This window comes from Monodelphis domestica, chromosome 5 (assembly GCF_027887165.1).
Source record: "Monodelphis domestica isolate mMonDom1 chromosome 5, mMonDom1.pri, whole genome shotgun sequence".
Classification (NCBI taxonomy): domain Eukaryota; kingdom Metazoa; phylum Chordata; class Mammalia; order Didelphimorphia; family Didelphidae; genus Monodelphis; species Monodelphis domestica.
Window position 1 is genome coordinate 286,847,127 of NC_077231.1, and position 14,405 is coordinate 286,861,531.

Below are 14,405 nucleotides of genomic sequence, written 5' to 3' on the forward strand. Positions count from 1 at the left end.
GCTCCAAAAGCCAATTTGCTCCCCTCTGACTGTAAATGCTTTAAAATAAGCATCATTATCCCTAGCATTTAGCACAGTGCTTGACAAACATATTAGGCACTTAATAAATATATCTGAACTTAAGAGAATAAATAATTTCAATGAAATAAAGTTCATTTTGTGCTCTTCTCTTTCACTTAGACGTTCCTAGTTGCCTTCTTCCTCAGGAAGGAATTCTTATACTGAATGAGCAACAACCGAAGATCATAGAGACTACCCTGGCTTTAAAATGAATTGTTTCATAAAATGAAATATTTCAGCTACAACTGGAGATGGCAGTGCTAGTGCCCTAAGCTTCCTCAGAGGCTTATATCTAGGAAGGGTCTGAGGCTGGATTTGAACTCAGGAAGTCTTCCTGACTTGAGAACCCACTATTCTATCCACTGAGTCAGGATCATTATGAAATCCATCTTCAGGAAACCAAGTAAGCACCCGAGGTCTAGAAAGGTGTTCCGAATTCACAAAGAACCAAAGCTTTCAATGAAAGCTGCTTTCATTCTTTCTCTTTTTTCAAATCTCAGAACCCTATAGAGCCTCCCAGACAAAATTCAGAATCACTCAAAAGGGCTTGAACTATCAATTGATAAGAAAAACTAAGTGGATAAAGAATGGCTACCTTTTACCTGTAGTTGGACACAACTTATTGAACTTGTCCATCAACATAAATATCCTGGATGGGCCCTCAAAATGTATGAGTTGGATCTAGAGTTAAAACAAGAGAAGAAGGAGTAGGTTCATCGCCTTCAGGACATTACAAAACTCCTTTCAGAACCCCAAACTTCTCCCAGAAATGAAAGTTCATTATTTTAATACCAATATTCTACTAGTGTTGTTGATTTCCACTTGGATGTTTCACCGGTATTTCAAACTCATTGGGTCAGCAGTAAAGCCATGGGGAAGAACATGGTGACTTGTGTCTTCAGAAATCCACCAAATGTGGATGGGACTTTTTATGCCCTTATGTGACCAGGAAGCAGCACCAGAAAAATGAGCCTATCAGGTCCTGGTACCATTTTGCCTCCTCTAGAGAAAACTCACAAGAAAGGAGGAAAGGTGAATCTAATTTAATGTTGTAGGAAAAGGAGGGTAGATATTGGTCCTAACATAACTCTCCTACACATTCTAGCCCAATGGCACTATTAACTGATTTTCTAACTTTACATTCCGTGTCATGCATTTGCACAAACCTCTTCTGCCAAAAAGGCAGGCTTAGCTCAGGTGCCACCTCCTCTGTGAAGCCTTTCTGACTGCCCTGGTTATTGGTCTTTTGTCCTTCCTCAAATGATCCTATATTTATTTAGCTGTTTAAGAGTTGAATCCTCCTAGTAGAAGGGAAGCTTACAGAGGGCAAAACCTTTTTTTTCCCCTCTTTGTGTCCACAGCATGAAACACCCTTCCTTGATTCTAACAGGAATTTTAAAAATGTTTGTTGAATTGTAGATATTTTAGATAAACTGATAAATCTATAATCTGTTCCTCATGTGTTCCTTCCCCCTTTTGGCCATACTCAGTTTTAGTAAGACACTAAGAAAGGAGGATTTTGTCTTACATTTAAGATTCTAGTCTGTTTGGGGTACAGGGGGTCTGGCGTTGTGACTTTTTCAATACGGGGAACTCTTAGCAGGGAAACTCTTTCTGATGATATAAATGAGTTGCTTATCAATAACTGAATAGTCTTGGTGAGCTATCTGGGGCAGAGAAGTGACAGCCTAGCATGCGTCAGAGGACTAGCTCTCTATTTACTATGTAACACTGCCTCTCACTTCATTGATAGACCTAAATAAATAGCTTAGATAGAGCAACATCAAGACCGTTATTGAGGAATAAAACCAGGAATCAACGATGACCTATAGTGTGTTCCCTTCATATAATTCCAAAGCATATTATTTTTACTCTGTTATTAGCTGACATCGCTGAAGGTTATTCCGAGATGATATGCAGAGATTTCCACTTGAGAATTTGTGATTTGATAGAGCCATGCCAAATATTTGATACTGTTTATATCGTGTTTTCATTCAGGCTAACACCTTTGACTATAGCGTTTCAGAGCCAGTATAGAATGTGAGATTGCACTGACTGCCTTTTTTAAAAGAAACTATTGTAAGAGGTCAGAAAGTGGAGAGCAAATAGAAATCTCAGACAGGGAAGGAGCGACAACAAACCAAAGATTGAATGAATCAGAAACACCTAAAAATCATGTTATTCCCAAGATTCCACTCTGATGAGTAAGTGAGAAAGACAGAGTCTGCTCAGCACCATGTCCCTAGGTTTAAAACAGAGCTGAGAACCCTGTGAAGCCAGTGAAGCAAAGTGTTGACTTCATAATGGACTATATCCAACTCTAGCTCAGAAAGGTGGGGCAGGAAGGGAGACTTAAATATATTTGGTTTCCCAAGAGACAAGTTGAAGAAAGGAGAAATAGTACACACTTATACATTCTTGTTCTTTTGCAGAAAAAACAAACAACTTTTTTAAGGGTTAACCCACTATGGCAGAGCTCTATACCCTAGAGTTTTAGAATCTAGGAGGCACAGGAATGATTGCTAATAAAGTTACTGCTAGAAAGCTACCTTACAAATGTGTTCATTTGCATTTCAGACACTTGTTGCAAAAAAAAAAATGGCTGATATTCTTTTTTGTTCTTCTATCACAGATTTAATAAAGGTGCAAGACTTCGCCAGTGAAAGTGCTTAAAAATGTTTGATTAATGAACGACTGAATGAAAATAACAATAGTTTGCCTAATAAAGAAAAGAGTAGTACAATGGAAGAGTAGGAGAACTCAGGTTTTCACAGAATCCAAGTTCAAATCCTGACTCTTCCACTTAATAGCAAGGTGGCTTTGGATAAGGTTTACTCATCTATAAAACAAGGAGATTGAACTAGGTGGCCACAAAGGTCTCTTCTCTCTCTAGATAGAAGATCCTAGAGGATATCCCATGGGGAAGCTGGAAAATGAAGGAGTTCCTAAAGATCAGGCATTGCAACCTCACACTGAATAAAGAAATCCTCTTCTAAGAAGGGAGTGTGGGGGCAATGATGGGGCATAATTAGAAGGTAGAATGGGGGCAATGTGAAGAGTACCAAACTGGGAGCACTATAACTGGGGTTCTGGTCTTGATTCTGCCTCTAAGTAGCTGTGTTATATTAGGCAAGTCACAATCTTTCTAGCCTTCAGTTTCCTTATCTGGAAGCCCTTAAAAGCCTGTGATTTATCATCTCCCCAAATTCCATCCCATATAGGTATCCCCTCTGCAAGAGGTAATTGGTCAGTCAACCTCAACTTGAGCATTCCCCAAGGTGAGAACTCAGTATCTTATGAAGCAATCCATTCCATTGGGGACATCCATGATTGTCAGAAAGTTCAGTGTTCTTGGTGTCGTTTAGGCATTCAGTCACATCAAACTCTTCTTACCCCAAGGACTGTTATCAGGCCTTTCTATTTTCCACTATCTCTTGAAATCTGTCCAAGTTCATGTTTGTTATTTTAATCTTTCCACCATCTCATCTTCTGATATCCCCTTCTCCTTTTGTCTAATCTTTTCCATCAGGGTCTTTTCCAATGAGTCCTGTCTTCTCATTATGTAACCAAAGTAATTAAGCTTCAGCTTTCAATTGCTTGTCCTTTCAATGAATAGTCAGAATTAATTTCTTTAAGTATTGACTGATTTGATCTTTTTGTTGTCCAAGAAACTCTCAAAATCTTCATCAGCATCATAATTCAGAAGTGTTGATTCTATGGCACTCAGCTTTCCTTAAAGTCTAAATATCACAGCTACATATTACTACTAGAAAAAGCAAAGTTTGGACTATGTGGACCTTTTTCTCAAGGTGCTGTCTCTGCTTTTTACTGCTCAGACCTGTCATAGTGTTTCTTCCCAGGAGCAACTATCTTTTAATTTTGTGTTTGAAGTCACCATCGGCAATGATCTTTGGGCCCAAGAATGTAAAATCTGATACTGCTTCCATTTTTTCTCTCTCTATTTGCCAGAAAGTGATGGGATCAGTTCCCAAAATTTTAGGGACTTTTTAACCCTTATATTTTATCTTAGAATCAATACAGTATATTGGTTCCAAGACAGAAGAGCAGTAAAGGCAATGGGGGTTAAGTGACCTGTCCAGGGTCATACAGGTAGGAAGTATCTGAGGCTAGATTTGAACCTAGGATATCTCATATTTGGTCCTGACTCTCTAACCACTGAGATACCTAGCTACCCCCCAATCTTAGGTTTCTTAATGTTAAGCTTCAAGTTAACTTTTACACTCTCTTCTTTTATCTTCATCAAAAAGCTTCTTAATTCTTCTTCCTTGGTATTTTGGCTTGGTCTCCCATGGCACTTCACAATATGTACTTTGCATAGAAGTTAAATAGAGTGACAACATATAGCCTTGTTATGCCCCTTTCCCAATCTTATATCAATCAGTTGTTCCATGTTCAGTTCTAACTGTTGCTTCTTGGCCTGAATATAGGTTCCTCAGGAGACAAGTAAGATGATCTGGTGTTCCCATCTCTTTGATGACATTTTGTTGTGATCCAAAGGGGCAAAGGTTTTAGTTTAGTCAGATAAGAAGTAGATGTTGGGTTTTTCTGAAACTCCCTTGCTTTCTCCATAATCCAATGAGTGTTGTCAATTTGGTCTATAGTTCTCTGTCTCTTAAAAAACTAGATTGCACATCTGGAAATTCTTGGTTCACAGACTGGGGAAACAAGCACAATTGTTCAGTAATTTGAACATTCTTTAGCATTGCACTTCTTTAGGATAGGGATATAAACTGATCTTTCCCAATCCAGTGGCCACTGTTGAGTTTTCCAAATTTGTCAGCATATTAAGTGCAGTACTTTAACAGCATTATCTTATAGAATTTGCTCGGCTGGAATTCTTTCACCTCCACTAGCCTTTCTGTTAGCAAGACTTCCTAAGACCACTTGACTTTATTCTCCTGGATGTCTGGCTGTAGATCAATAACTAAACCACTGTTGTTATCAGTGATGTTAAGATCTTTTTATAGAGTTCTTTTGTATATTCTTGCCACCTCTTCTTAATCTATTCTGCTTCTATTAAGTCCCTACTATTTTTGCCTCCTATCATGCGCATTTTTGCATGAAATGTCCTTTGATATTTCTAATTTTCTTGAAGAGATCTCTTGCTTTTCCCATTCTTTTGTTTTCTTCTATTTCTTTAAATTGTTCATTTAGGAAAACCTTCTTATCTCTCCTTGCTATTCTCTTGTATTCTGCATTCAGTTAGATATATCTTTATTTATATCAGCTATTTATGAAACCTCATAAGACAGTCATTTTGCTTTCTTGCTCTTTGGAATTTTTTTGTTGTTGATGATGACTCTTAAACAATACTGCAAACCTCTGTCCATGGTTCTTCAGGTACTCTTATCTACCAGATCTCAGCCCATCAAATTATTCATCCCCTCCACTTCATATTCATAAGAGATGTCATTTAGGTTATACATATACAGTCTGGTGGTTTCCCTACTTTAAGTCTAAGTTTGCAATAAGAAACTCATTATCTGAGCCACAGTTAGTTCTAGGTCTTGTTTTAACTGACCACATAGAGCATTTCCTCCTTTGCTTTGTATATAATCAATCTGATTGCCATATGGACCATCTAGTGATGTCCACATGTAAAGTCACCTTTTAGGTTGTTGAAAAAGTGTCTGCTACAAACAATGAGTTATCTTGACAAAACTCTTATTAGTTTCTGTCCTGCTTCATTTTATACTCCAAGGCCAAAGCTGCCTGCTATTCCAATTATCTTTTGATTTTCCACAGTAGCATTCCAGTCCCCTCTGATGAAAATGACATTTTTTGTGTTATTTTCAAATGCTATATAACTCTTCACAGAGTTGAGTAACTTTCCTCTCGTAGACTGAAACACAGACTTGTACTACTGTGATGTTGAATGGTTTGTTTTGCATTCAAACAGATATTCTGTAATTTTTAAGATTATACCCCAGTACTGCTTTCCTCGCCCTTACAATGACTATGAGGGCTACCCCATATCTTCTGGAGGGTTCTTGCCCAAAGCAATTCATATATATTGTGAGCACCTGAATTACATTCACCCACTCCCATGCATTTAATGTTTAATCTTTCCATCTCCTGGCTGACCACATTCAACTGACCTTAGTTCATAGATCTTACATTCCAGTTTCCTATGCAATAGTGAACTTGGCAGCATCAGATTTCCCTTTTATCACTATATGTATCCACAGCTGAGCTTCCTTTCAACTTTGGTCCAGCCCCTTCCATTAGTACTGGAGCTACTTGTAGTTATCCTACATTCTTCCCCAGGACCATGTTGGGCACTTTTGACCTGAAGGACTCATCTTCAGTACCATATCATTTATCATTTTAATACTGTCTGTGGGGTTTTCTTGGTAAAGATACTGGAGTAGTTTGTCATTTCCTTCTTCAACGAATCACCTTTTGTCTGAACACTCCATGATGACCCATCCGTCATGGATAACCCTACACAGCATGGCTCAAAGATTCATAGAGCTATCTATGCAAGCCCTTCTACCATGACAAAGCAGTAATTCAGGAGAGGATCTTTTCTTATACTGGATCAAATTCTACTCCCTCGGTAACTTCCATCCACTGCTCCTAATTCTCTCCTCTGAAGCTATATAGAATAAGTCTAATCTCTTTTCTACTGCCTTTGAGTCCATAGGTAGAAGATAAAAACTGTTTTACTCATTTTACCAGTTGATTTTCACAACTATTATAAAATCTCAAATTCTCCTGGTCCCCTCATCCTGAGGGGAAATATTTTTAAAGTTCATAACTTATAAATGCTTCTGACCAAAATTTCTACTAACCACATTTTATCTGTCATACTTTTGCAGTCCCTCTGCTACATGAATTTAATTATTTCTGGTATAAATTCTTTCATATCAATAGGAGTCCTTTTTTGTGGTTTTCTGAAAAGAGGTCTCAGTTAAGATTTAGTCCAGATTCAAGTAGTTCTATTCAGTCCTAAGGCTGTATTAGCTTTTTTGGCTGCAGCCACAGGACACTGTTTGCAAATATTGTTTGGACTTGCTGTGTAGTAGAAAGATAATGAACGATATGACTTTGGGTGAGTCTTTTAATTTCTCATGGCCTCAATTTCCTGATGTGTAAAAATGAGGGAGAAGGAAATCATAAAATCCCTTCTAGTTCTAAAGTTATGACTCAAAAAGAACTAACCCTAACCATCTCCTCCCCACTGACAAAAATGAATGTTTGTCAGACTCAGAATTCATCATAGTCAACTAAAAGAATAGTGCTGGGTTTCATGACTTAACAACAAGATGGTGTTGGTATTTAGCTAAATATAATAAGCTCATAAATATCCTTTGCTAGTTAACAAAATTCTTAATTATTTTAATGACCAGAATCATCCTCAGAGAGTACAGCTGATAAGCTCCTTCTGCTATGTTTTGGGAAGAGGAATGCAGGGTCCCCAACATATCACAGAACCATGTATGGGAAGAAGGGACCCCAAACAGAGCACCTTATTATCCCTAGGAGGAAAGTGTTGCTACAGCCAACTTCAAAGTATTTATTTACTCCACTGGAATTTTTATTCATTTTTGTTGTCTTAGTCAATTATTTAAAGTGTTTGGTTACATAATAAGTATTTTTGCCAAAATGTTTTGCTATTGAGAGGAGAAGGGGAGGAAAAAAGGATCCATTCATTTTTAGAAACAATAGTATTGATATTACATATTAAAAATCATCATACCTTCTGGAACATAATTTGAGAGTCATTGGATTGAACTAAATAGCTTGTTTATGTCCACAATGCAACTAAACAAAGTGCCCAGGTCAATGAGAATATGAAAATGTAACTTCCAAAGTATACACAGTTAGCAAGAGGTTGTTCTAGCTTTTATTTTATTTTTATCAGATTTCATTACTACAAAATAAGGAAACTCTCTCTACTTAAGGAGGTCTATATTTGCTTTGCAAGTTTTAATCTTAGAGTAATACCTGGAGAACTGAGTGACTTGCCCATGATCACAGAGCCAGGATGTGTCAAGGATGAAATCACAGTGCAGTTCTTCCTGATTCTACTTCACAAATCTCAATGATGTTGTGCTATGCTGGTATTAATTTTAAACTTTAAAAGCTCAACAGTCTAATAACTCATTCATGTTCATTTTTTATTCACAATATTACAAAACAATTCTAGGGAGTGGGGAAGGATTTCACTAAGTTCATCGAATGTCATGAAAAGTCATAGCATCAAAATCCAAAGATAGTAACAGAAAGACAGTAGTAGAGGAGGGAGCACCACAGATGGGAAACATTTTCTTGCCTTGGCCAAGTTAAAGAAAAATAAACCTTTCATAAAGCAAAAACAAAAACCAAAAACCAGAATAGTTAATGAACTATCTAATTAATAGTTGATGCTCCAAAAATAATATTAAAAAATAACGAAACACTATAAAATAATAATAATGTGCCATTATGTTGTTTGCATGCCAACATTATGATGGTCAAAATGGGGTTTGCAATCCAAGTGCCAAGCTCACTAATATTTGAGATTTCATCATCATCCTAATTGCAATATGTGGGATTAAATTAAAATTTAATAGCTTGACTTCCCTTTCACTTAATTAAGGTCTAAATGTGGAAATGAATTTTTTATTCTGAAAGGGAATAGATTATGATCTATATGTATTGGCATATATCTTAGGAAAAGTTTAAGCAACTAATTTAAAACTTTACACTTTTAAATTCTTGAATAAATGTGAATATAAACTATATATGTATATGTAGCCCATCTTTAGGGCCCACTAACAGAGGCTTGAGGGGGGAAGGCAGAGGGAGGAGAACTGAGACAGATAACTACTAAACTTAAGCAGCTTTTATTCATAATTCTGCCAAGCTTTGGTGGCCTTGGACTTGACTTAGATCAAATTATGCAGGCAACTGAAGCCTTTAAATGCAGAAGGGCTCTTAAGAAAAAGGAGAGAAGAAGTAGTTAAATGGTTCAGTAGAATGAAAGCCAGGTCCAGAGACAGAGATTCTTGGGTTCAAGTCGGGCCTGAGACTTCCTAGCTGTGTGACCCTGGGCAAGTCACTTAACCCTTATTGCCTAGCTCTTACCATTCTTCTGCCTTAGAACCAATACACAGTATTGGTTTGGTTCTAAGAGGGGAGGGGAGGGGGAGGGAGGGGAAAGAAGGAGAGGGGAAGGAAGGAAGGAAGGAAGGAAGAGAGAAACAAACAAACAAACAGATACAGAAGGAAGATTCTGGAGAAATCATAATGGAGCTGAAAGAGTCACAGGAACAAGCAGGTTTGTCCTGCCATCACAAAGCAGAGAATAGAAATATTGGTCTTTAAAGTCTTAAGCATAACCCAAGTTCTAATCAAGACCTAAGCAAAGCTCTGACTTTCTGATCAACTCTAAGCCAGAAGAGAAGATGATAAAACCTTATTCCTCTCCTTTTTCCTCTCTCTAGGGAAAAGAAATCAAGTTTCCTGTGTGTTACCAACTCACTTTCACCCCTACTCCCTTATTTCCATTCATCCCTGCTAAGCTGTATGAAAAGCAGGTGAAAACTCAGAAAGTTTTAGTCTTTTTCTAAAATTCATTTTTATCTCTAAGCCTTTAAAATGGGATGAACTGTTGGCCAACAAAAAACCCAAGTGGTATGATGTATTTTGTTGAATGTGCATATAAATCTGTAAGAGAAAGTTGACTAGGAATTTCATTTTTAGAGCCAAAAAGCATATTTGCTCAGCTAAGTTAAAATGAGGACTGAGTTTGGGAGGAGTAAGGTGGAAGAGCCAATGCTTGACACTCATAAGCATTGTAAAAGAATGTGAGATCGAATATTCTTGGAATAATATATTCTATACTCATTCTCATTATATACAAGAGTCAAAAAGTAGCACAAGGGGAAAACACCAAGTTGATTAGCCTAAGGGTGCTTGAGTACCTCATTTCCAAGGCATTTCATCAACAGCCCAACCTCTGATGGGAAAGTTAAGGACCCACATGAGAAGTAACAATAAAAAGATGAACATGTGTTATTTATAAGACAACGTAACTATATAGCAACCTAGTAATGCTAGGAGTGCCTGACCTCACCCATGAGTTCTCCTGGTAGTTTAGAAATACATATGCATATACATATACACATATATTCATATATTCTCCTGCATACATAGACCAGTTCCCATGGTAGTTTAAACATCTATAATGCACATAGAAGACATAAAAATAATACATAAACACAGATGCCTATATGTAGGTATATACATAGGAAAATAAATAGTGTGAGAGAAGTGGGGAAAAGAAAATTGAAAAGAAGGGAGGTCTCGAGAGAGAGCAGGCAAAAGGGAAGAGTGGAAGGAGGAAAGATATACAGAGAAATGGAGTCAGAAACGGGGAGAGACAGAAGGGAAGAGGGTTGGGAAAGGGAGGCAGATAGAGAAAGAGAGAGACAGAGAAAGATAGAGGGGGAGGGAAGGAAAGAAAGACAGAGACAGAAACACACAGACACACAGAGAGAAACAGAGAGAGAGAATGTATACAATGAAAGTGTACTTCTTTTTGGCAACCAAAATATTCAGTCTACACCACCCACAAAAATTGGACTGGCTTCTAATCCTTGAAAGGATCTTGTTTCCCTAGATGACAATTTATGGATTTTTAAAAATTGATTTGTAACACAAAATAGTCAGTGGTGACTGCAGAAGAGAGGAAGAACGGAGCCAGAGAGTGATGTGTTATTAGCACTTCTCAAATTATCACCAGTTCCTTTTTCTGGGAATGGATTTGAGGAGACAGTCTGACTAAATGAAGTTCTTCAGACAACACAAGCTCCTGCTGCCTTGCCCTGAGATGATTTTTGCAAAATAAGATACTGCTTAGCAGGACTTTTCAAAGTAATTTGGGATCAGTAGCTGTTCCTATAGGTCAAGCTACTCACCAAGATGTAATATAAAAAACGACAACTTAGAAATGGTTTGTTTTGCGCATTACATCTATAGATTCTAGAGTTTGCTTTAGAAAATGATAATTCAAAGTGATTTTCAACCAAGGAAATCAAGCTTTAAACGGTAGACTCGACTCAAAGATGTATGGCTGGAAAAAATGTAAAAAGTCAGAGATCAAAGAATTTATATCTAAAAAAGACTTTAGAAATTGATTAGTCCTACCATTTTAAACCCAGCTGAGCCCCCACCCCCAAGCTCTACTACCATTTGGTTCATCTCTTGACTTTCTCCCATCACCCATAGCAACTATTCCAAACTTTCTCCCCTTTCCTCCAACCTCAGTTTTCGAAACAATACTCAGTTCTGTTTCTTGTCACTGAGCTGCTCTTCATTCTCATTCCAGAAGCTCCTAACTTCCAATCCCAGGTATGTCCTCCCTCTTTCCTTGGCTTTTGTAACACCCCACATGGCTGACTGTCCTCTCTCTAATCGCTCCTTCTTTGTTTTCTTTGCTAGCACCTCTTACTTTTCTCACTCCCTTGCAACTAGGTATTTCCCAAAATTCTGTCCTTGGTCTTCTCTTTCACATCTTTCTTGACATCCTGAATCCCTCCCATCCCATCTTATCTACTGAGTCCAAGACTTGCATTTCAAACTACCTAATAAACCTCTCCACATGATTATCCCACAATACCACCAATCTAACATATCCAAAACCCAACTCATCTTCTTACATGCCCAAACTTGCTTTTTTTTTTTACATTTTTCTTCCAAGGTATCATCATTCTCCCAATACACATAGTAGACATATAAAAAATAATGTTAGTGTAAGAGAAGCAGGGAGAAGAAGATGGAAAAGAAGGGAGGTTAGTTCTCTTTGATTTCACCTTTTTTCCTTTTGCTGGTAACATCAAATCAGTTGTCAATTCTTTTCACTTATTTATAACTCAGCAGTATCTTGTACATCTGTCCCATTCTTTTCATTTCAGCTGTCATCACCCTAGAAGCTACGGCGTCTTAACTCGTCTCCATCTCAAATCTCAGTTTTACATTTGTTTCTCTTCACTCATAGATGTCACCTGGATTTCCTCAAACGGAGACTATTTCACAACAGCTTGGTTTTGCTTCTCCTGCCTCCAGTCTCTCCCCACTCTAATCTATCCTCCTCAGATGCTAAAATGATTTTCTTACACCTGACCACATCCCAGGCCTCAAACTCCTTTTACCTCTAGGACCTGAGATGAAATCCTCTGTCTGGCACTTAAAGCCTCTCCTAACTTGGGCCCTACCCAGCTTTCCAAGCTTCTTACACTTGAGTCTCCTCTGAATTGACATCTCAGGACACTCCCCTTTACTGCCTCCAATACTCTTCACTGGAGCTGTCCAACATTCCAGCAATGTTTTCCCTCTGACTACTAGATTCCTTCTCACCCAGCTCAAATCCTGCCTTTCTAGTCCCCACTCCCATTCTCTGTGCACACCGCTAGAGCCTCTTCTCTGAGGATTTAGTGTGTCTGTAACTCACACTAGTTATTTGCTGGCCATCTCTTCCATTACACAGTGCGCTCCTTAAGGAAAAGGGCTGTTTTAACCTTCTCTGTATCCAGTACTTGGCCCATAGTACATGCTTGTAGACTGACTGTGACTCCATTCCTCAAGTCTACTATATGGCTTTAATCAAAATCTTCATAGTTCTCTACTGCCCACCAAATAAACTCCTAACCCTGTGTCATGGCATTCAAGGTCCTCCAGACTTTAGAAATGACCTACTTTTTCAGCATTCTTTCACATACTCTAAACTCCAGGAAATTTTGCTATTCATGACACTCACATTTTTCTCTATATTTAAAATGCATTCTGTTTACTGAACTCATCCAACCTTAAAAACCCAGATTAAATGTCACCTCCCCTATGAAGTCTTCCCTAACCTTGGAGTGATTTCTCGATTCTCTAAATTCTCTCAGTCTCTGTCTCTGTCTCTGTCTCTGTCTCTGTCTCTGTCTCTGTCTCTCTCTCTTCTCTCTTGCTCTCTTTCTTCCTCTTTCACCCTTCTTTCCTGCTCTCTCTCTCTCACCTCTCTCTCCTGCTCTCTCTCTCCCTCTATCTCTCACCCCTCTCTCCTGCTCTCTCTTTCTCTGTCTGTCTGTCTCTTTCTCAACCCACCCCCCCAACCAGTATCAATTCTAAGACAGAAGAGCATTAAGGGCTAGGCAATGGGAGTTAAATGATTTACCCAGGGTCACATAGTTAGGAAGTATCTGAAACCAGATTTGAACCTAGATCCTCCTGACTCTAGATCTGGCTCTCCATCCATTCTGCTACCTAGCTCCCTCACGAGGCTTTTCTCTGTACCTTTAATTGGTACTCACCACCCTCCACTCTTATTTGAATTACAGTTTTTTGTGGGCACATCATAATCTCCAAATTCAATGTGGATATAGAGGAGTGACTTGAAATGAAGAGGGGTCTGTGCTTAAATTCTACCTCAGACTCTACTAGCTATGGCACCATGAGCAAAACCCTTAAGCACTCAGAATCTTACTCTTTTCATCTATAAAACAGGGACAATAATACCAGCAATACTCATGTCACAATGTTATTCAGAGAACCAAATGAGGTAATATATACTAAAACAAAACAAAAAAGGCTTTGCTGATCTTCAAGTAACTATGTAAATGTGGCTTGTTATTATTCCTGCAGGCAAGGATTGTGCCTTTTTCATGTTGTGTCCTTGACAGCACCTGGCCCTGTGCCTTACACATGAATGTGTTCAGTAACAGTGTGTTTGTCAAATGGACATAAAGCCTGGAAAGATGGTTAATAGGATATATGACAGAAACAAGATTTGAAATCATCTTGGGTGGAATGCTTGGGACAGGAGGACAGGGATCAACAAGATGGAATTTAACAGGGATAAATAAAAGAACCCATGTTTAAGTTTTAAAAAATCAATTTACAAGTACAGGATAAGGAAAACCTAACTCGTTGGGAATAACAATTACAGAAGAAAAGAAATTAGTTTTAACTGAAAGTAAGCTAAAATGCCACAGAGAAATTTAGCTGCTAAAAATCTAAGGCAGTTCTAGGCTGCATTGAGAGGCATACAGTGTTCAGATAAAAACCAGTGAGAGCACCATTGTGTTGCGCTGGAGAGCCAATGTCCAGACAATCGTGTTCAGCTCTGGGAGGTATGTTTTAAAGCAGGAATTTGTCAAAATGAAGGATGTGGACTGGACTCAAGATTTCAAGCCAAAAAATTATAAATCTCCACCCCTCAACAATCATTAAGTGCCTACTATGTGTCAAACACTGTGCTAGCAACATGAATACAAGGAATAAAATAGTTCCTACTCACAAAGAATCATCTGGTCACTGACAAGAATATCTAGAACTAGAAGGGGCCTTAGAGG

At 38.2% G+C, this 14,405-nt stretch overlaps 1 protein-coding gene across 15 annotated transcripts in view; it reads right to left on the minus strand.

Moving 5' to 3' along the window:
- NEK11 (NIMA related kinase 11) overlaps positions 1 to 14,405 on the minus strand; it is a 388,343-nt gene that overhangs the window by 325,572 nt on the left and 48,366 nt on the right. Inside the window, exon 2 of one of the 15 annotated variants that reach the window (XM_056800245.1) lies at positions 656 to 741. The exons of the other annotated variants lie outside the window; for them this stretch is intronic. Within the exon in view, the coding sequence (XP_056656223.1) occupies positions 656 to 702 (47 nt within the window). The 5' untranslated portion in view covers positions 703 to 741. The remainder of the gene's footprint in view (positions 1 to 655; positions 742 to 14,405) is intronic. 15 annotated transcript variants of the gene reach the window in all.